The 22,428-nt window shown below is 37.8% G+C and overlaps 5 protein-coding genes across 6 annotated transcripts; 2 read left to right on the forward strand and 3 right to left on the reverse strand.

Moving 5' to 3' along the window:
- Window positions 1-307: 307 nt before the first annotated feature.
- On the forward strand, window positions 308-1,344 carry LOC114747512 (uncharacterized). Its single transcript, XM_028935852.1, has one exon. It carries the CDS (start codon window positions 373-375, stop codon window positions 1,003-1,005), a length of 633 nt encoding a protein of 210 aa, XP_028791685.1. The 5' UTR covers window positions 308-372; the 3' UTR covers window positions 1,006-1,344.
- A 1,470-nt stretch (window positions 1,345-2,814) lies between these two features.
- On the forward strand, window positions 2,815-5,853 carry LOC114747507 (malate synthase, glyoxysomal). The gene is made up of 4 exons (XM_028935846.1): window positions 2,815-3,204; window positions 3,707-4,032; window positions 4,464-4,794; window positions 5,163-5,853. Exons 1-4 carry the CDS (start codon window positions 2,815-2,817, stop codon window positions 5,820-5,822), a joined length of 1,707 nt encoding a protein of 568 aa, XP_028791679.1. The 3' UTR covers window positions 5,823-5,853.
- A 1,010-nt stretch (window positions 5,854-6,863) lies between these two features.
- On the reverse strand, window positions 6,864-10,687 carry LOC114747508 (probable aspartyl aminopeptidase). 2 transcript variants are annotated; one of them, XM_028935848.1, is made up of 11 exons: window positions 10,473-10,687; window positions 10,242-10,377; window positions 9,763-9,841; window positions 9,468-9,670; window positions 9,315-9,384; window positions 9,043-9,165; window positions 8,654-8,809; window positions 7,919-8,092; window positions 7,652-7,726; window positions 7,433-7,573; window positions 6,864-7,284 (listed from the first exon to the last, which is right to left on the reverse strand). In XM_028935848.1, the coding sequence occupies exons 1-11, from the start codon at window positions 10,552-10,554 to the stop codon at window positions 7,054-7,056; spliced, it is 1,470 nt and encodes a 489-aa protein (XP_028791681.1). In that variant the 5' UTR covers window positions 10,555-10,687; the 3' UTR covers window positions 6,864-7,053. The 2 variants fall into 2 exon arrangements, with proteins under 2 accessions (XP_028791681.1, XP_028791682.1); XM_028935849.1 differs by lacking the exon at window positions 8,654-8,809.
- A 3,195-nt stretch (window positions 10,688-13,882) lies between these two features.
- Window positions 13,883-16,640, reverse strand: LOC114747509 (4-coumarate--CoA ligase-like 9). The gene is given in 7 exon segments (XM_028935850.1): window positions 13,883-14,154; window positions 14,285-14,387; window positions 14,696-14,763; window positions 14,851-14,996; window positions 15,078-15,267; window positions 15,601-15,842; window positions 15,845-16,640. Coding segments are annotated over 7 exon segments (1,653 nt in total). The 5' UTR covers window positions 16,623-16,640; the 3' UTR covers window positions 13,883-14,028.
- A 2,499-nt stretch (window positions 16,641-19,139) lies between these two features.
- LOC114747510 (4-coumarate--CoA ligase-like 9) lies at window positions 19,140-22,301 on the reverse strand. Its single transcript, XM_028935851.1, has 6 exons — window positions 21,119-22,301; window positions 20,719-20,908; window positions 20,484-20,629; window positions 20,324-20,391; window positions 19,653-19,755; window positions 19,140-19,559 (listed from the first exon to the last, which is right to left on the reverse strand). Exons 1-6 carry the CDS (start codon window positions 22,142-22,144, stop codon window positions 19,434-19,436), a joined length of 1,659 nt encoding a protein of 552 aa, XP_028791684.1. The 5' UTR covers window positions 22,145-22,301; the 3' UTR covers window positions 19,140-19,433.
- Window positions 22,302-22,428: the final 127 nt, after the last annotated feature.

A 22,428-nucleotide genomic window follows, 5' to 3' on the forward strand; every position in this document is an offset into this window, starting at 1 on the left:
AAGTATGGAAAATGGTCAAGTAAGGAGAGTCAACATATGACGAGAGAGGATCGGAGCAAATATCTAGGTTGCAAGGACTTCCGTCAACCTGAGGGAATTTCTGTTGAAGATCAGCGGCTGGCAGAGGGTCAAAACACTAAAGAAACATGCAAAAAATGATGGTGGAAGAGAAGGTTCAAATGTGCAGAGATCACCTAGAGATTTAAGCAAGAAAAAAGCCCAAGTAGATGCAAATCAATGTATGACTGGCAAGTTAAGTGGTGAGCATTCAGATGCCAACGAAAAGTTGAAGGATAGCAGATTTCTGACTCTTTTGGAGGTGTTTGCAAACCTTCCACTGAAGGTTGCAGAGCTCCAAAAGCATCACGAAATATGATAAAATCTGAAGAGATGTTTCAGCGTGGTCAGATATGGGCATTATATGGTGACAAGGATCGGATGCCTGAGATTTATGCACAAATTAAGAAGATTGATTTTGCCCCGGATTTCAGATTGCATGTCGCCTCCCTTGAACCCTGTTCAATGCCCAAAGGCATAACTGGCGTGGTAGCTTGTGGTACCTTTATGGTTAAAAATGCTAAAACTCGGGTCGTTTCCATTTCTACTTTCTCTCATCAGTTAAGAGTTGAACCCAGGCAAGATAATAGATATGAAATTTATCCAAGGAAAGGTGAGATATGGGCGCTATACAAGAACCAGCATCGTGGATCAACTTGTTCAAACCAGGTTAGAGGTGATTGTCACATAGTGGAGGTGTTGGATGATGATGATGAGAGTTCAAAGGTTGTGTTTCTTGTTCGTCATCACGACTCTAGGCCAATTTACAAGACTCCTAGAATTCAGAGATCTAAAAATGTTATCATTAATATACCACGGGTGGATGCATATAGATTTTCTCACCGGATTCCTGCTTTTAAGCACACTGGGGATGGCGATACTCATCTCAAAGGATGTTGGGAGCTGGATCCTTCATCAGTTCCTGGTTTTGTAATAAACTTAGGGTGAAGCATAGCCTGTCTTCATAAGTTGTGTTTCTTTCTGTTTTTTTAAGGATTTGGAACTCAGCATCTATGTCATTGCAATGTGTAAAATTTCTTTTCTCACGAATCATGATCGCTAACATAACATCCTCAAGTGTAGTAAGCCCTGCCTATGTCTTGTTTTAAATTTTGTAATATGGCAACTACCAGTTGTCGAGGTTCAGTAATTCTGATAAACCAGCTGCTGAGCTTACGAACCTTTTCCATGCAAATGTATTAGGGAATGGACTACAAGCTTGCATTTATGATGCTGCGAACTAAGAATATTATGGACAGAATCCTGAAATGGGAATGATATTCTGTATGTTATATCCCAATATGTATGTTGCATTGTTTCAGGATTAGGTAAGTTGTTAGAAAGGATGCAAGAACACTGTCTGATTTGTTTTTGAATTGTTGGAAAGAACAAAATTTTGGTGGAAAAGGAAGAGGATGATGAGGATGACGTCAATAGAAGTGGCACAGGCAATCAATCTTCCACCTCGTCCAAACAGACACATCTCCCGAGGCAGGCACAGGGATTAATGACACTAACATCATCTTCTGTTATCCTCTATTATTAGTTAATAATGCGTTCATTCCTTTTCGTCCCATTTGAGCCTCTTACGCACATAAGGCCACGCACTCTCTTCAATGTGACCCATATCTTGCACATTCCACGTACCTATCCACATTTTCATTCCATTATTGGCAACCAGCAATTTCTTGGTAGAAATTATATCTTTCTTGCAAAAAAAGAAAATTCTAATTTAATACTTTGAATGTAAGTATTACTCTTCCAGTCCTTAATACAAAATTTAATTGTTGAGTTGGTTTTGATTCTAAATATAAGACTCATTTCTCATATTTATCAGTTTTCTCTAAATTACTCTTATGGATACTCCCTCAACCATAATCAAGTGGAAGAGGGAGAGAGGGTATTAAGAAAGATGATTATGGTGTTTTAGGAAAAATGTGTCACTTTTCTTATAATTAACTAACTTACTTAACTTTCTTAATCTAATCAAATTAGTTAAATGAGTTTTATATTAAGGACCAGAGGAGTATAATGTTTTCATTTCAAAACTTGATGCCAGTTTTAACACAACACCTAAATCTAAATCGAATAAGCGGCAAATGATGCCAAAGTACATGCCTACATGGTTTGATAGAGTCCTCAATGCTGGCAACAAAAATAAAAAGATACTGAATGTCTATAAACATTGGATATGAACTGAAACACTACAAGTATTTCAGTAATATAGGATACGAATTGAATTGTTGAGACAACGGTGTAATGGTGTTTTAACAGCGCCAATTCGACAGTCAAACAGAAATTTAAGGTGAATTATCAGTCTTCTTGAAAAAAAGTCAGTTAGAATATCATTTTGATTTCGTATAATTTTTCTTATAAAGTAAGAATTCCTTATAAAATTATATACAAAAAATTGTATTTTTCAGGATGGCGGTTCAAACTTATTGCTATATAGCAGCACCTGTGATGCCTTGTGGCAAGGCAGTGGTGGATACTAATCCCTATGATTATGATGTCAAATTAAAAAAAATACTTTTCCAATATGAGACCTGTTTTGTAATGTAAACGAGTCTTATATTTAGAACGAAGGACCAATAATGTAGAAAAAAATTCAGAGAACGCGAGAGGAAAATATGACGTGCCCATATCCTACTTGCGTTGGTTTTGTGCTGCATATAACTCACCCACAGCCTCGCTCAACGTAAGCATTGATAACCACGCCACACAAAAGAATAGCTTTGTGAGAAGCAAACTAAAGACATGGACATCGGAACCTATGGGTATCCCACAGCAACAGAGGAGAAGACAGTGTCGTACTACGACGTGCCAGAAGGAGTGGACGTGAGAGGAAGATACGACCAGGACTTCGCAAAAATCCTAACCAAGGATGCTCTGGTTTTCGTGGCTGAGCTACAACGTGAGTTCAGGAACCATATAAAGTACGCATTAGAGTGCAGAAAAGAAGCAAAGAGGAGGTACAATGAAGGAGCCCTGCCTGGGTTTGATCCAACAACCAAGTACATACGAGACGGAGAGTGGGTTTGTGCAGCTCCTCCACCTGCTGTTGCTGATAGGAAGGTCGAGATCACAGGTCCTGTGGAACGAAAGATGATCATCAATGCTCTCAACTCTGGAGCCAAAGTCTTCATGGTTAGTCCTTCGTCTGAGTTTCATTTTTCCCACTTTATATGAAAGAAGTTTTGGTAAGTTCATGTTAAGGTTAAAAGGCACTTACAGGATCGGCAGATCACATCCTAGCCAAATGGATTGACGTTCGTTGGCTTTGTCTCGGTTTTTCACTTCATGTTAGGAAAGCTTAAATTTTTAGGTGCAGTTATTTTTTGGTAGGTCATCGATAAACGGTTGATGGGATTAAACTCTACCATTCGGTTTCCTGAGATACTTCCAGGAGAAGTTATAGAGATAAAAAGGGAAGAGTGGATCCTTCATGCTGTTAATTTCACATATGTGGCGTCCAACTCAGTCTTTCTCCTACTTTCAATGCTGACATATTTGAAGGGATTCTTTTCCTTGAACGTCGAACATTAAAAATCATTTTAACTTAGCGTGTTGTATGAAAGTCTGGACAAAACTTTCTTATTTGCAGAGTAGGACGTTAAAGGAGCTGATTTTGTTGGTTTTGTTTTTGAAGGCTGATTTTGAAGATGCCCTGTCACCGAGCTGGGAGAATTTGATGAGAGGTCAAGTGAACTTGAAGGATGCAGTGGAGAGGAGAATAAGCTTCCATGACAGAGCCAGAAACAGGTCTTACAAGCTCAATCAGCAGACGGCGAAGCTCTTTGTACGCCCAAGAGGTTGGCATTTACCTGAGGCTCATATTCTGATCGATGGCGAACCTGCAACTGGTTGCCTAGTGGATTTTGGGCTCTACTTCTACCACAACCATGCCACGTTCCGGCGAACACAAGGCGCCGGCTTTGGGCCCTTCTTCTATCTTCCTAAAATGGAACATTCAAGGTAAGCATTCATCATAACAGTTTCATGGCAAAGCACTAATCATCACACCAGAATCTCATATTCTGGAAGTGAAGTAACACTCAACATGTCGCTGTTCAGTAGTATCCAGTCACTTGGCTGAGTGATATCATTAGACCTATGATTGTGTTAGAAAAACACACACATCTCCTGTGCGTCGGTAAACTCTGAAGGCGTTTTTGCAGTGGTGTTACTGTTTAAAAGTCCTTTGAAAAATCACTTGGACATCTTACACTAAACTATTTTTGTATCGCAATACTAAACATGAACAAATTGCATATATTTTGCATATGATTGTATTGAATCATGAATAAAATACATATCATAATGGGTGCCGATCATTAAGGTATCTAAAATGGTGTTTGGAAAGCTGGAAAATGGTAAATTTAGAGAAGGTGGTTGTGATTTGACAGGGAAGCCAAGATATGGAACAGTGTGTTTGAGAGGGCAGAGGAGAAAGCGGGGATTGAAAGAGGAAGCATAAGGGCCACAGTACTGATAGAAACACTTCCAGCAGTGTTTCAAATGAATGAGATTCTGTATGAGCTGAGGGACCACTCTGTGGGTCTCAATTGTGGAAGATGGGATTACATATTTAGTTATGTGAAGACATTTCAGGCTCACCCAGATCGCCTCCTTCCCGATAGGGTTCAGGTTGGCATGGCCCAACACTTCATGAAGAGCTACTCTGATCTTCTCATCATGACCTGCCATAAACGTGGTGTGCATGCCATGGGAGGCATGGTAATCATTTCTTTTCTTTTCTTTGTTTCGCATTTTTAAGTCAAAAGTAGGTCTAAGAACGTGTTTGAACAAGTATTTCCCACCACTTTTGCTTTGTGCACACTTCAAACAGATATTAAAAAGCAACCTAAAACTATTCGTTAGTATTGATTCAGTAGCTTAAGCTTTAGGAACAGGTTAATTCTTGACGAGAATCTTTGGTGGTGTCAAGAAGCAGCATTTGAAAATGATTAAAAGGCGTGACTGAAGTTGGGGAAAGGAGGAGGATGCATGGAAGATTAAAACTCAAATTTGAAACTTCACGTGTATCATTGATAATTGAGGAGCGGCAACAAGTTTAGATGACACTTTAAACTTTTGTTGAACAGGCAGCGCAAATTCCAATTAGAGATGACCCGGTGGCGAGTGAGGCAGCACTAGAACTGGTGAGGAAGGACAAGCTAAGAGAAGTGAAGGCAGGGCATGATGGGACCTGGGCAGCACACCCTGGTCTCATCCAAGCATGCATGGAAGTCTTCAACAACCACATGGGAAACGATCCTAATCAGATTCACACAAAGAAACGTCATGATGCTGCAAACATAACAGCGGAAGATCTCTTGCAAAGACCTGTAGGAGTTCGTACAATGGTAGGCCTTCGTCTGAACACAAGGGTGGGAATTCAGTATGTGGCTGCATGGCTCACTGGGAGTGGTTCAGTTCCTCTTTACAACCTCATGGAAGATGCAGCCACTGCTGAGATTAGCAGGGTTCAGAATTGGCAATGGCTTAAGTACGAAGTGGAATTGAATGGAGATGGACTTGGGGTTAGAGTGAACAAAGAGCTTTTTGGGAGAGTGGTTGAAGAAGAGATGGCTAGGATTGAGAAGGAGGTGGGCGAGGACAAGTTCAACAAGGGACTGTACAAGGAAGCTTGCAAGATCTTTACTAAACAATGCACAGCCTCAACACTGGATGATTTTCTGACTTTGGGTGCTTATAACCATATAGTTGTGCATCATCCAAGGGGATCGCCGTCAAGGCTCTGAGTTCAGTCGTTTTACAATCACCTTGCGTGTTTTTTCGGTTTGGGTTTGTCATGTGGGACTGCTTGCTGCTATATCCTTTTATCTCTTCATGGTTCTTCTTGCAGAATAATGTTGTACTACTATTATTTATATTACTTTGGATGATAGACGAATATGTTATTTGATGAGTAATAGGAAATCATAACGTGAGAATTACAATCAGGTTCATAAAAACGATTTAATTATCTTAAAGTTTATTGATAAGTGAAAAGTAAACAATAACAAATTTTAGAGTAGAAAATGACAATAAGTTCATGTTGGTCACTTGTTATAGGACTTTTTGATAATTAAATTTTTTTTCTTGAAATTTCTTGGTAATTTTTCCAATCATAAGCCCTTGCATTAGGCCTTGTTTGCTAAAAATACAATGCAGCTTCAAACGATGGGTAGAATACGTTCCCATTATTGGCATCAAGGTGGACTGTTCAAGACTTTAATCAGATTTGATTGAAAAAAATATCCATAACTCTCAAGTACATACATAAAAGGCTTTTGACCAAAAAAATAAAGAAGTATTCTTTCGATCCTAAATATAAAACTATTTTTATAATGTAATTTACATTACAAAAAGAGTCTTATATTACATTATAAAAAGAGTTTTATATTTAGAATCGGAGGAGTACATACATTAAAGGCCGGCAGGTTTTAAGGAATTTGATATTTTTATAATTTAAACTTATAAATGACGCAACTTGATTTACAAACATAAAATATTAACTTCATTAAGTTTAATTTATAAATAACACGAATTGTAAATAATGGAGACTGATGAAGGAAGTTAGCGTTGTCGTTTTCTTTTTTATTGTGAGCCTTGATGTACAGTTTTTATTCCCAAAAAAAAAAAGTGCAAGTTTGGTATGTAGATGCAAATTTTTCGAAGCTTATCTATACTTAACTCTCTTACTTGACACATATGGGTAATTTTTTTCTATTTATGATTCGAATTTATTATTCCACTTTCTCTTCTGTTTCGTTGTATCATCTGCGAAAAAAATAAAAATATAGAAAGAACTGAAGACTCTTGCATTTATGAAGTCCGATTTCAACCAAAGGAGGAGTTATTATTATCCACGTAACCATATCAGGATTTTATCATCATAATTAGTTTGGCCACACTATCATACAAGCAACAGTTCCCCCCCCCCCCCCGGGGGGAGACTGAATCATGAGCAACAGTTTGGCATGCAATCCATTAGGAAACCTGTGCATCTGCAGCGATCTTGGCGTCGAGATGAGAGAATTCTTGGAAGAAAGCCTTGAAATGCTCATATGAATGCTTCACATCATCAACAGCACACATTTCTCGTATGCTATGCATTGACAACTGAGGAGCACCCACATCCACTGTACGAATACCCACACCACTGGCAAGGATTGGACCGATGGTTGAACCACATGGCATGTCATTGCGCACCACAAAGTCCTACATCAACAATTTCTCATAAAAAATTTATCACAAAGGCAATACTTCTGTTTGTCCAATTAAATAATGAAATTACGAATGAAGAATTACTTTCTCATTGTCTTCCAAAAAGTGAAATTTGCAAAAACGAATTGACCACCGAACTGACCTGAACTGGAATGTTGTGTTTCACTGCTACCTCCCTGAATATGAAGGCAGTGACTGCATTGGTTGCATAGCGTTGATTTGCATTATGTTTGATGACAAGTCCTCCATGAAATTTAGGCTGATGGTTGTCTTCGTGTTTTTCCTACAGGCAAGTCTGTCTGAGTGTGGAGCAATAATTTGTATATCTTGTATGCATACATCACTATAGAGAGCAACATACCATATAATTGGGATGCAGCGCATGTGCCATATCAGCAGATACAAGGAAGCTTCTTTGTATCGCTTTATCCGTCAGCTAGAACGCAATTACCATATAGACAAACGAATTAACATACTGAAATATAGGATCCCGCTATATGCATAAATTGGAAACACAATGCAGCTAAACCAGCAATGCAGTTTCTCAACCGCAGCAAATAGTAAGCAGTAGTAAACATTTATGTAACCCTTGAGCATATAGAATAATAAGAGTGTGAGAAATTTCTACCTTGGGATCCGAACTGAAGGAACTTGTCACCCTAGATACGGCACTCAACATAACAGGGGAACCAGCTCCTTGTGCAGAATCAGATCCACATTCCTCATGGTCAAACAAAGCTACCATTCTAACACCAGTCTCTTCGTCTAGACTGTGGTCAGAAGATGTAGAATCTATCAATGCCTGAAATTAGCATTACGATGTTAGATAGGATAATTATCGACTGCAACACAGTTTATTTCGGGTTTTATTCTCACCCAGCACTATCAACATTCTAAGTATACACTATACAGTCATAAAAAGATAATCCCAAGCCCAACAATGCAAGAGAGGAGGAGGAAGAAATAATTTTGGGACGAGTTTTCCTTAGGAGAGACTTTAGCCTCTCAAAAGCTAGAGATTACCAGCCTCTATTCTTAGTTTACATTCTGAGTAGGTGTTCTGCTTCTGCTCTAATATAGCGTCTGCAATAGGGAGGCTGTCTATTTCTGGTTTTAGTCTTGTTATCAGCTTGTTTAATAGAGGGTTCTATAATATTATGTTATGTCTACTCTATACTGCTGATGTTAGTATCCCTCAACAACACACTCACACATGTTAATTTAAAACAAGATCGCACAACCAAATCAAATGAAGCGAGGTGTTTAAGAATGGAACCCTCTAAAATCAAGATTATGGCTGAAAGTTCATATCCATGCATGTCCAATTGAAATTTGACTAGGAGAAACAGCTTAAATTTTAAACCTTCAATGTGCAAAATGACATGCAGAGGTTATCAAGCCGTCCTGAAAATACAAACTCCTTGGCAGCTCCAGCAATTATACTTGGTTGAGTATCACAGGCTTGCAATTCAAAATCACATATATCATCTGGTTCACACCCAAGCTTGCTTGCGAGCAACTGGAGGGGGGGAAAAAAAGAATACAAGACGGTCACCAACAGTTAGACCCACGATCATTCAATGTGCAAGTCCAATTCTAACTTCAGATGCCAGAACCGCATGCGATAAATCAAAGCATTTCATGAGAATCCAGATAGAGTCATTGAACATTCAAGCTTCAATGCCCCTCTGTTCCCCGCATAAAAATGGCAACTAAAAGTGAGAAGGTACAGTTAATTTTCAAGCCAACAACCTGAAGCAGAAGAGAGTGGTGCTTTGCATTTTTACTCCCCGTTTTGTCATTTGCCTCCTTTCCATCATTTTGCGGACCGTTTTCAGTTGAATCATTATCACCAACTGCTTTATTGAGCTCTGCCTGCATGATAAACCTCAATGTATAAAAAAACCTAAATTCAATAGCCCCCCCCCCCCCCCCCAAAAAAGCAAAAAAGAAATCCATCTGAAAAAAGCAATTTTTCTGGAAATATCAGATATACATATAAGTCAACTTTAATTTCTGGTTACCTTTACCAACGTTGCCAAGATAGGAAGAAGATGGTTCTGTGTATTTGCCTTAAATCCATCGTTAACAGTCCTGTACGAAGGCTACAGTTTAGTATTTTTAAGGGGACAGAAGTCAATTAAACAAACAGGGAAGATCCATCTCAACAAGTTGACCTGTCTAAGTGAATTGCCAAAGTTGGGATCCGCATTATTGGTTCCTCAATCCTAACAAGTCGATGCAAATATGAAGTAGAACCTTCTTTTTCTTGTCTTATAATAACCCTCCCAGCGACTGTTAAGTCCCGATCAAACCACGTATGCCACAAGCCACCCCCGTATGTTTGGACTCCAACCTCCAAATATCCACCTTTAACCACCTGCCCAAATAATTCATGCCAATGCCAACTGAAAATTCCCGAATAACATTAGTTACCGGGCTCACATATTTACTACAAGTAATCCAAATTACCTTGGTAACAGGCTTCAGTTTCAGACAAGGACTATCAGTATGAGCACCAAGAATGTGGAACCCATTTCCAGCAACATATCTGAAGAAAAAATTTGAGCATAGACGATGAATAGATAGGACTAGGCACTACAAACACTAATGCCATCATTAAACATTATCTTATAAAGATGTGATTACTAACTGTTTCGAGTATATAAAGGATAGTCATAAAAAATCATAATATTATATCTATGGAATTATGGACTCTTACATTCTGTTTAGATGAAATAGTATAAACTCAAAAAGGAATGAGTGTGAAACATCCTGAGCTATATGATAAGATACTAATGTTTAAGAGGAGTTTTAAATTCAACATACTATATTCTATAACATTTCTCTATTTCATCTGTAACTGGTCAACATTTCAACAAGAAAAAAATAAAGAAACGAGCGCAACGGCTGACCAAAAGCCTCAAAACACAAAGTTGCCAGAATCATACTTTTTACCAACGGCAAAAGCGACAATAGTTGAGTGATTCCTCGTGAAGAAATATTTTTTGCCTGCTGCCAATTTCCAGTCATCTCTCTCTGAAAGTTGCTCATAGCCAGCGCTTTGCAACCGTTTTTTTGCCTCGTCTGAAACATAAAGCCATCTCAATGAATCAAATTCTGGAAGATTAAAATAAATGAAACGAACTCAGAGAAAGATACGAGAGAAAAGAGAGTGTTACCAACGGCGTGGAAAGCAGTTGGAGAAGCATTGAGGAAACCGATCAGATCAGAAACGACGGAGTAGCCTTCATCCTTAGCCATGACAACCGACAACAAACTTCAATAGCTATGAGAACGTCTCAAGAACTGATTACTCGAGAGTGAAACTGGAGACGGGAATGAGCTTTTTATTGTTGGGCAAAAGCATGGGAATGAGATTCTGACTTCGATTTTATACTCAGGAATGGAAACTAGTCCCGAATTTCCCTATCCTAAGATACGGCCCCCCAAAGCCCAGGCCCCATGGGACTGAATTGATTCATTTCGCATTTATGTGCTCCTTTTTTGTTTATCATTCTTTTTTGCTCTTCAAGATGGGAATGAGATACTGACTTCAATTTTACTCAGGAATGGAATCCAGTCCCGAATTTCCCTCTGCTAAGATACGGCCCACCAAAGCCCAGGCCCCATGGGGTTGGGTTGATTCCTTTCGCATTTGTGTGCTCTTTTTCCTTTATACTCGTAATTCTTTTTCGCTCTTCAATTACAATATCATATATGGCATCACTCTTCATTTAATTTTAAAAGTTAGTAATTCTCTAATCTGGGGTTTCTCAATTTCAAGCATATTCGAGTATTTACATACTTTATCATACACGGACAACTAATTTAATATCTGAAAGTATTTCCTACTATTAATATACTCCTCCGGTCCTAATTATAAGACCCAATTGACTTATTTGAGGAGATTAAGGAAGTAAGTTAAGTTGATTATTTATAATAAATAAGTGTTGTTATTCCTAAAATATCCTTGCTAATTAAGTATATTGGCTAAAACTATCATTATTAGAAGGATTATCTTTGAAAAAAATGCATAAATATAAGAGATAAAATGGATTGAGTCTTATAATTAGGACCAAATAAAAAGTCAAATTGGGTCTTGTAATAAGGATCGGAGGAGTAAAATAATACTATTCAGTTAATGTGATCAATAATTAGAAGTGCCAAAACACAACAGTCTTTATTATTTGCCACTTGTATAGAGGAATTTTGATCCTTTTTATTTGTCATTTGTATCATTTTTAATATTTTATTTCCAATTGTGTCCTTGTTAATTATAATAAAGATGAAAAGAGAGGGAATGTGTAAGAAAAAATATGCTAGTATTTAATGCTTGTCCTAATAAAGACTAAAGTGAATGATTTCATCTATTTGATACTACCTTCAGTCCTTAATATAAGACTTTGTTTGAATTTTATTTTGGTTTTAAATATAAGACCTAATCTGTTTTGTCTCTTATATTTATATATTTTTTTCTAAGATAGTCCTTCTAATAATGGTAGTTCTAGCCAATATATTTGATTAGCAAGGATATTTTAGGAAAAACAACATCTATTTATTACAAATAACTAATTTAACTTACTTTCTTAATCTCCTCAAATTAGTCAAATGAGTCTTATAATTAGGACCGGAAGTGGTACTTTTCTTAGTATGCAAGAAAACTTTTACAAGTGATAAACACTCCGGTTTTTCCTAAAGGTGTACCACTGGCCTTCACTTTAGACTCATTATGCACAAACTTATTCTCCCTAATGAGAACAAGTCATATTAAGGGGGTGTTTGGATAGAATCAAAACTATAATTTTAAAAATAATTTTACAGCATATGAAATAAATATATGGAAAAATTTATCTCAATATACAAAAAAATACTTTTAAAAAACACTTTTCATGATACCCAAACACTCCCTAAGCTTGAGGATGTAATCAATGTCAGATAACACACTGAAGAGTTCGAGCGAATAATCCTCACATATTTACAAGATATTTGTTATAAACTATGCTGTCTATAGTTTATAAATAATATTACTGGTCATACATTTTATAATTTATATTGATGCTAGTGCTTGTAACTATCTCACGAGAATAACATTGGCGTTTTGCATAAAATAATCATTAAAAAGGAATCAACTGTTTAGTGGGAAAATTAAAGGGTGTTTGGATAAAACCAAACCATGATTTGGAGAATAACTTCTGGAAAATATATTCTTTAGAGAATAGATTTTGTGAAGAATAAATTTTGTAAAAGAGTGATTTTAATAAAGTGAGAGTGTTTAGATAGTTGTTATTAGAAACACTTTTTACATGTGCAAATTATTAAAAAGGGTATAAGTTAATATGATAATTACATAAAAGAAAGATCTTATAATATATTTGAATTTGAAGAAATAAATTTGCTGATAATATATTTTTACCGATATAATTAATAATATATAAGAAAATATAATTAATAAATAATTAATATATGTATATATATATTTTGAGGTTACGGGAAAGAAAAAGGATGAGAAGGACAGCGGAAACCTGAAAGATTGTTACATATAAGCACCAGCATCTGGGGCATATTTTGTAAGATAGTTGATATTTATTAATGGTGGAGATGCGAGGGGACCAAGGGGAGTACTACCTTTATTTTGTGAAAATGATTCGGATATGTTTTGAGAAATTTCCTGTGAAAAAATTTGAGAAATGAATCATGATCTTCAACTATTTTGAAGGCTTGTTGAGATTTTTTTTAATAAATATGGCGTGTATGGGGGAAAAAAAAAGAAACAAGGGGAGTATAAAGTTCCTACAAAATATGGCTTGGGGTGAAAAAAAAAAAAGTTCCTCCCCGTTGATGTATTTAAAAACAGAATTGCACCTCTTATACATTTATTATTTTTAATTAATTTTAACACCTGGGGGAGTGTCACCCACCTCCTGTTTTGGTTATCAATGGGGAATACCCGTTGATGGTTTTCATTGATCAATTTAAAAATGTTAATTAATAACCTTGAATTTTTAAAAATAAACTGAAATTGTCAAATTTTTTTTTTGCAATGTCCGAAAGCAGTGTGTATCGAGGAATCTAAAATGTTAAGAAAGTTAGAACACGAGTGGCTGAGGCTCTGACACTCTCTCTTTATTTTTTTTTTAGGTCAAAACTATCCAAAACCATGATTTTGGCTTTTTTCTTGGTATTTGGCAATTTCTTTCCTCAAACCCAAACTATAATCTGAGATGATACCCAAACAGACTCTTAGACTATTTGGCAATTTTCATGACCTACCTCTACCTTGAAGTTTGAACAATCACGTGTATGAAAATGAAGGGAAAATAAAAACAAAAAAAAAGTCTGAATACAAACTAAACCATGATTTTAAAAGTAATTTTACGATATATGAAATAAATATATGAAGAAATTTATCTCAATTTCTCAAAAAATGTTTTTCAAAAGCATTCATACCCCTCCTTGGGAGTTTCAATGATGTAATCTATTCATATATTGCATTGATTTAATTATTTAAACATAGCATGAAGGCTCTCGGCTCTCGGCTCTCGGCTGGAGCAATGTCGTCGTGAGTACGAGTCAAAATACAAGACATGCATCCAAGAAATATGAGGGTGAAAACCTTTTGACCATCATGTACCATAATATATAGCTGTACAACTTTTTCTCGGTTTTGAATAACATTCTGCAATTTCTAGCAAAATATAACAAGGGAGTTCACATAAAGAAAATGAGCCATGTCAATTACAATTTGGAAGAACCACTTGATAGCACAGAATTGACTAATTCTCTTCTCAAAATTTTGCCAGCCGGATTCTTGGGGATGGCATTAATGAAAGCTACACGTCGTACCTTCTTGTACGGCGCAACCTGCAAGAACAAGGCATGTTCAATTTTCAGCGCACAGACAAAGCAACAAAATGGAACCCAATAATTATACATTCAAGTGTCTGAAATTTTAGAATGGAAACGTTTGAGATGCATATGCATATATACATACCTGCTTTGCCACAAAGTCCATAACCTGATCTGCGTTGATATTGCTTCCAGGCTTTCTTACCACAAAGGCCATTGGAATCTGCCCTGCCTCTTCATCAGGGTACCTAGCCCACAAAATTTTAGAATAGAAACGTTGAGATTCATATGCATATATACTGTGTTTCTTTTGTGTTCTTGATAGAATACTCCTCAATTCTTGTTGTGCCTTCCAATGGCTAAGAATCTAGAAATAATATTTGGATTTTAGCTTATCATTAACCATGTGTTTTCGAGTTTCGATTCTAATCTATTCAGTACTTTCTAGGTTCCTAGAGGATACATACCAAAAGAATCCGTATATCTTCACGATTTCCCATAATTTCAAGCAAAGCAGTATCTAATTTAAGAGAAGATTAGAGCACAAGATACATACGGAATTACGGCAGCATCAGCAATTTCAGGGTGTGTGTGAAGTACATGTTCCAGTTCAGCTGGAGGAACCTGCATTTGGTTTCAGGCATTCTGAGCATAACGCACAGCTAAAACAATAGTCACAAAAAGTGTGGAGAGTGATAGAATCACATTCACCTGATATGCTTTGTATTTGATCAATTCCTTAAGCCTGTCTACAATGTAGAGGAAGCCATCAGAATCAAAATAACAAAGATCTCCAGTCTTGAGCCACCCCTCCGCATCCAATGTCTCAGCCGTTGCTTCCTCATTTTTTACATAACCTGCACTTCCCACAATAAGCATCACTGGTAGTTCCGGATTTAACAACCTAATTCCTCTATTCTCTGAACACAGTGGGTCACCTTTCATTATTGTTGGACCTTTCAACCATAGCTCGCCTTTCTGACCAGGAGGCAATGACTCTCCGGTCACGGGATCCACAATCTTGGCTTCCATATTCTCTGCAAGTCGACCTACAGAGCCATGTCGCTTAGCCTCTTCAGATCCTATCATTCTCGTTGCCCCACCTCCACTTTCAGTCAGACCATACCCCTAGTCTCAACACTATCACCAAATCAACCCAAAAAAAAAAGGGGAAATAAAATGCATAAACAAATCGTCCCTACGGCTCTAATTGAGAGACCAAAGACGAAGAACGCACTACGTTATAAAACTAAACTAATGGCAATAATTGTTTTCCTGCCCGTAAGTAATGGGTGTCATTAGTCAAACACCTGCTAATGTCGCAATTTATAAATAATAAAGCGCCATAAGTGGTGTCCTCTCTAGTTCGAGGCCACTCTTGGTGGGGATTAATAATAATTAATTGAAAATGAATAAAAGTCGATATTAAAACATCAAAATTGAAGGAAAAGAGCGACTAACCTGCACTATTTCCACGTCAGGGAATCTGGCGCTGAAGTTCTCGGCCACCTCCTTGCCAAGCGGCGCCCCGCCGCATCCTAGCAACTTCAGCGAGCTAAGGTCGTACTTGTTCACTAACTCGGACTTAGCCAGCGCCACAATGAGCGGCGGGGAAACTGGCATGTACGAAATCTTGTACCTTTCTACCGCTCTTAACATCCCTTCGAAATCGAACCTATGCATCAAAACCAGAGTCTCCCCATGGATATCGCCCTAATCAGCATGAAGAACCCGAACACGTGGAAAAGTGGCAGCGTGAATAGCGACACCGGATCGGATTCATTCTCTTGCGAATCCATCAGGTGCCTCAGGTGGTAAAATCCCCCAATGAGGGCAATCAAATTCCTGTGAGTCAATAACACGCCTTTCACTCTTCCGGTTGTTCCAGACGAGAAGAGAATCGCCGCCGGCTCCGATTGGCTCATCTGAACTCTTCGGACGCCCCTGTCATCAGCATTACCAATTCCGGAAGTTCCATTGATCATGGAAAGGAACTGAGGCGAGTCAATTATGACGGTACCGTATCGAAGCTTGGGGATCTTATGAGCAGTGGAGGAGGTAGCGAATGCGATGACAGGTTGAGCGAGCTCAACCTGGTGAGCGACCTCCGAATCAGAGCCGATAGGGTTGGCGGGTGAGATGGTGACTCCTAAAGACAGGAGGGAGTAGTAAAGAACTGGGATGTGTAGAGAAGCAGGGGAGAGAATGAACGCGACGTGGCCTTTGGAAAGAGGGGTAAGGGAAGCGAGGGAGGAAGCGAGGTTTTTGATTTGTTGAAGAAAGAGGGAGTAGGAGATACGGCGGTCGGTGGTGGAGTCGATGAGGACTGTGGTGGAAGAAGCGGTGGGAGGAATGAGAGAGAGAGCGTAGTCGGTGATGTGGAGAGGTTGAGAGGGAGGAGGGAGAGGGACGTCAGGACGAAGACTATGGAATGTTCTGGTTTGAGGGCAAAAGCCAGAGCTTGGATCGACGGGGTTCGCCATGGAGGGAAGTTCAGAGAGACAGAAGCGTGGTCGTGTTAGGCAGATGGTGTTTTGTGGATCGACAATAGACGGAAACAAGGCCAGTGTTGCCTGTTGTGTACTCGTGTTCCCTTCCCTCCTTTGACTCTTAATCAAAGAAAGAAAATTTATACACTCAAAGGAAGCTGCTTACTTTTGTGTGGTTCTGGCTTGCTGACTGGTTCTGATTAAAAAGACATGGGCAGCTTTCCACCAAAAGGAGGTAAAAAAATAAAAAAAATAGATGCACAGACGATATGCACAGGTGTACAAATACAATTTGATAGTTGGTGATGCGTTTGTATTGTGTTTCATCTCATGTGTTCCGTTTTCCCTTCGCATTTGAAATGCTGGTCTGTTAAGAGTCTTTTCATTTGAAGGCTATGGTCACCGTCACCATGGGAAGTATCTTTCTTTTATCTTTATTATATGAATTGGATATCCAAGTTTATTAACTGGAAAATTTATTTTTGAAGTGGGTTATGTGATATAGTAATTCTCGTGTTGTTTAAAGAAAAAGACAAAAAAAAAACTGAGGAATGTGATATTTCAAATCAGACTTCTAACACTTCAAAATTCCATAAGAAAAAGTAATGTATGATACTATGTTTTGTAAATGTAATTAAATAACTAAAATATTTTTATATTAAAAGGTTTATTAATAAGTTATAAATTGATAATAATAAATGTTGAACAGCAAGTAATAAAAAATATAATAATAATAACAAGTTATTTGTTAACAAGTTGTATAGAAACTATGATAAGTATTAAACAACTAATAATGATAAATTAGATAGCTTTTTTTTCAAATTTGATACAAGAACATCTTAATTATTTGATTATATTTGAAAAATATCAGATTAAGCACAATTTCTATCTAAATTGAGAAATGACAGCTTTAAAGTTTTTTTTCCTGGAATTTTCCTTCTTCTTTAAGTTCATGTCCGTGGGTCAATGTCTTGGCTTCGGGAGCGAGTAAGGGTGTGTTTGGATTAGCGGTGGAGAAGTAACTTTTTTTTCAATCTGACTTTTACAAAAATCAGATTGAGTAAAAGTCAGATAGAGTGATATGATTTATGTTTGGATTGGGTTTTTAAAAAAATCAGTTTGAGAGGTTAAAACTTGTTTGGATGATAAAAGTAAAAGTAAATTTGCATGTAAAATGATTTAAAAAGACATGAATTTTATAAAATAATATATATCTCATATTAATTTGACTATTTTTTAAGAAGTAAGGAAGAGAAAATTATTAAAAATAAAGAAATTTAATTTATTATTAGAAAGAAATTATATATATAATGTGACCATTTTAAATGAAGTATTAAAAATTAAATAATTAAAAAAAAATTAAGTCATATTAGAAAGAAATTGAAAAATAATAAAATACTTAATTAAATATATATAATGGATAAATATATAAATTAGAAATCATACAAACATAGTATTTTTACACACGATACATCAAATAATTAATTAGATGCCATACATCAAATAACTAAAAAGCAACACGGACTTGCAGTTGTGAGCGAGGCTTCAGATCGTGTGTTGTGTGTGTTGTGTAAAGCCGAACTCTCTTTAATATTGAGTTGAGAGAAAATAAACATGCAGCAGGTTGGTAATAAATATGTAACCGTTTTTTTTCCTCAATGCCATTGTGCTCCGGAAAAAAGCCCTTGTATTGAGCTTCTGCCAGAAGTCCATCAGAGCTTAAGAAGTTAGATTGTGTAGATGTGGATCCAAATAAACTCATATAGAGAAGCTCAGTGGAGAAGCTCCTTTGGCCACGTTTGAACAAACGTGATGCCAAACGAGCCCTAAGATTTTCAGTTTCGCGACGGTTCATCAGCGATCAGCGACCATTATTGAAGGGTGGATCCCACAGTTCGTAAATGTATTGCCAGCGACTGTGTTGTTATGTACGGCCTTATGGGCCCTCTTTTGCTGCTCCGTCCAAGTGTTTGCCCCACGCGTGCCATGTGTTTCTGAATACCACAGCGCCTCCAATTTAATAAATAGAATGGGTTGCCGGTGCCACGCATTTTAATTTCGCGAAGAATTTTATTACGCAAGGAGTGATTGATAGTAGAAAGAGTTACAATTAAGTCCTTAAAAAGATTAAAAAATAAATTTCAGAAGTTGTTATTTTCTATTTTAAGACTTGTCATTAAAGAATATTCACCACTCTAGGACTTGTGATTCATATTGTTATTAGGATTTTTTAATAATTATTTTTTTCTGTAAGACTTAATTATAATTCTCTCTTGATAATATTTTAAAAAAAAAAGTAATACGTATTTCTTTATTAAAATCTCCCATCATGATTTCTACGGTTAAAGGGATTCACATGAATTATTTCTGGTTGGTTTATTCAACACGGAACATGCTACTTCCTCTGGCCCCGCTGTTAAGTATAAGTTTCATTTTATAATATAATTTATATCATAAAATAAGACTTGTATTTAGCATTTGAGGAGTAATATTTTGTTTCCACCTGTGTTGTTAAGAATTATCAATCATCAATATATATAATACCTCTCGTTCTAAATGCATATGATCTAATTTGCACTACGATTACCTAATTTCACAATATCACGTTATATCGACAGATAGTAAAAAATCTCCCATAACTTGCACTACTACTATTGGCAAACAATGAACAATCCAGCTTATTTTTTGAATCCTATGCAATGCACAAAGTCATGTTAGCAAAATATAAGTATCTTGCTGCCTTTCGGTATTCGGTACAATGTTCCCCTAGGATGAACTGATTTGTCCCCATAGCCATGGGTCTAATCACAATTTGGAGGAAGCAGCAGTGAGAGCATGAGAGACTAGTTCCCTTCTCAATATTTTGCCTGATGCAGACTTTGGAATGCTGTTCACAAATGATAGCCGCCTTATTTTCTTGTATGGTGCCACCTGCAACATCAGAGAATCAATTATTATACATAAGCCAGATCTACTCTGATATTTTTTTTCCCCATATATATATAAGCATTTAGCAGTAATTACCTGCTTTGCCACAAAATCCATGACCTCAGATGCACTAATATTGCTTCCAGACTTTCTTACCAGAAAGGCCATTGGTATCTGCCCAGCTTCTTCATCTGGGTAGCTGTCACAGTAACACCCAAGTTGCTAGTTAATTATATACTACTCCTCCAATCCTTAATATAGGACCCAATTTATGAGTTGGTTTTGGTCCTAAATATAAGACCCATTTATCATATTTATCAATTTTCTCTAAATTACCCCTATAGATACTCCCTTAACCATAATCAAGTAGAAGAAGGAGATGGGGTATTAAGAAAGATGATTATGGTGTTTTAGGAAAAACGTTTCATTTTTCTTATAATTAACTAACTTACCTAACTTCCTTAATCTAATCAAATTAGTTAAATGGGTCTTATATTAAGGACCGGAAGAGTACTTCTGATCCTAATTATAAGACCTTATTTATAATTTGCAAATGAGGTCTTATGATTAGGACCGAAAGTAGTATCTATGCTTCAACGAAAACAGACGCTACTGTGTACTTGAATCTTTACCATGATACTAAATACACAGATGAAAAAGGATTGTTTTAAAATATAGAACTAAAAGAATAAGGAACTGGAGGCGTACGTACGATGACAAATGGGAAGCAATGAAAAATTTGGGTTTGATGAGACTGAGACACTTACGGAATTACAGCAGCATCGGCAATTTCAGGGTTGGAGAGAAGTACAAGTTCCAACTCAGCTGGGGGAACCTGATTTTGTTTCATCAGTTCAGATTTTAATGAGCAACAAAAAGAAAAAGAAAAAAAAACGCCTGTATTCACGAAGAGCATAACATGATCACCTGGTATGCTTTGTATTTAATGAGTTCCTTTAACCTGTCGACAATAAAGAGGAAGCCGTCAGAGTCAAAGTAACAAAGATCGCCAGTCTTGAGCCATCCTTCTGAATCCAATGTCCCAGCCGTCGCCTCCTCATCTCCTACATAACCTGCAGTGATATTCCCCCACCAACCCATGAAGCTTTCAATCTCAGTCTTAACAGTTTCTGTCTTCTCAAACACTTCTTCTTCTTCTCACCTTTCATAATTGTAGGACTTCGCAGCCATAATTCTCCTTTCTTGCCAGGAGGCAATGCTTCTCCAGACACAGGATCCACTATTTTGGCTTCAAAATTCTTTTCCAGTCGACCCACTGAACCGTGACGCTTAGTCTCTTCAGGCCCTATCATTCTCGTTGCCAAACCTGAGCTCTCAGTCAAACCATAGCCCTGCGGTCAAAAAAATACGATAAACAGGCTGTAATGAAAAAGACTGCGGAATTAATATTTCATGCATGTAATAAACTCAATTGTGTTTGTACGTTGAGCACTTGGATCACAATTTTATACAGAAGTCAAAGTTACACAACTTATGAAGGTTGCTGAGTTTTGTGGGTGCCTTTTGAACAGTATAACAGTATTATGGAAAATTCAACCCACCTCGGCAATTTCTGCGTTAGGAAATTTGACTTTGAAGTTTTCTGCCACCTCCTTGCCAAGCGGAGCGCCGCCGCACCCCAGAATTCGAAGCGAGCTAAGGTCGTACTTGTTTACCAACTCCGACTTAGTCAGCGCTACCACAAGTGGCGGCGACACCGGCATGCTCGTAATTCTGTATCTCTCTACAACCTTCAGCATCCCTTCGAAATCGAACCTCTGCATCAAAACCATGGTGTCCCCCGTTGCCACGGACGAAAGCAGCATGAAAAACCCAAAAACGTGAAACAGAGGCAATGGGAACAAATACACGCGACGTTCTTCGTCATTCATATTCTGGCTTCTCGTGTGATAGAGGCCACTGATGACTGAAATAAAATTCCTGTGAGTCAGCAAAGCTCCCTTGACTCGGCCTGTGGTTCCCGAAGAGTAGAGAATCGCCGCCGTATCGGATTGACTCACCTCAACTCTGTCGGTTCCCCTGTTATTATCACTTCCAGGAAGTCCATTGATCATCATGGAAACGAACTGAGGGGAGTCAAGCAATACGGTGCCGTATTGAAGTTTGGGTATCTTGTGGACAGTAGAAGAGGTGGCGAATGCGATAACGGGTTGACTGAGTCGAACCTGGTGAGCCACCTCCGAGTCAGAGCAAAGCGGGTTAGAGGGTGAGACGATGACTCCCAGAGATAAGAGAGAGAAATAGAGAACGGGAATGTGGAGGGAGGAAGGGGAGAGAATGAAGGCGACGTGGCCTTTGGAAAGAGGTGTGAGGGAAGCGAGAGAGGCAGCGAGGTTTTTGACTTGGTGAAGGAAGAGGGAGTAGGACAGGTGGTGGCCGGTGACGGAGTCCACGAGGACGGTGGTGGATGAAGCGGCAGCAGGAAGGAGAGAGAATACGAAGTCGGTGATGGAGAGAGGCTGAGAGGGAGGAGGAACCGGGAAGTCAGGGCGGAGGCTATGGAATGTTCGGGTCGAAGGGCAGAAGCCGGAGTTTGGGTCGACGTCAGTGAGGTTAAGCTTCGCCATTGAAACGAAGATGGCGTTGACTGTGGAGATTTCAGACAGTGGATTCAGACAGATCAAAGAAGAGAACGTGAAATGCCGTGGCTCAATCTCCTCAAATAAAGACACACAAAAATTGAATGGCCATATAATACTAATGTAGCTAGAAATCACTTATTATTCATTAACATGAGAGTGATATTAATTAAATCATTCATTTTTCAATGCTGATATTCCTTAACTAGACATTTGTCTCCATGTGCAATGCGCCATACGTGTATTTAACTCCGGTAGCTTCTGAAACCGGA

This window comes from Neltuma alba, unplaced genomic scaffold (assembly GCF_004799145.2).
Source record: "Neltuma alba isolate B1F8T4 unplaced genomic scaffold, ASM479914v2 tig00005345_pilon, whole genome shotgun sequence".
NCBI lineage: Eukaryota > Viridiplantae > Streptophyta > Magnoliopsida > Fabales > Fabaceae > Neltuma > Neltuma alba.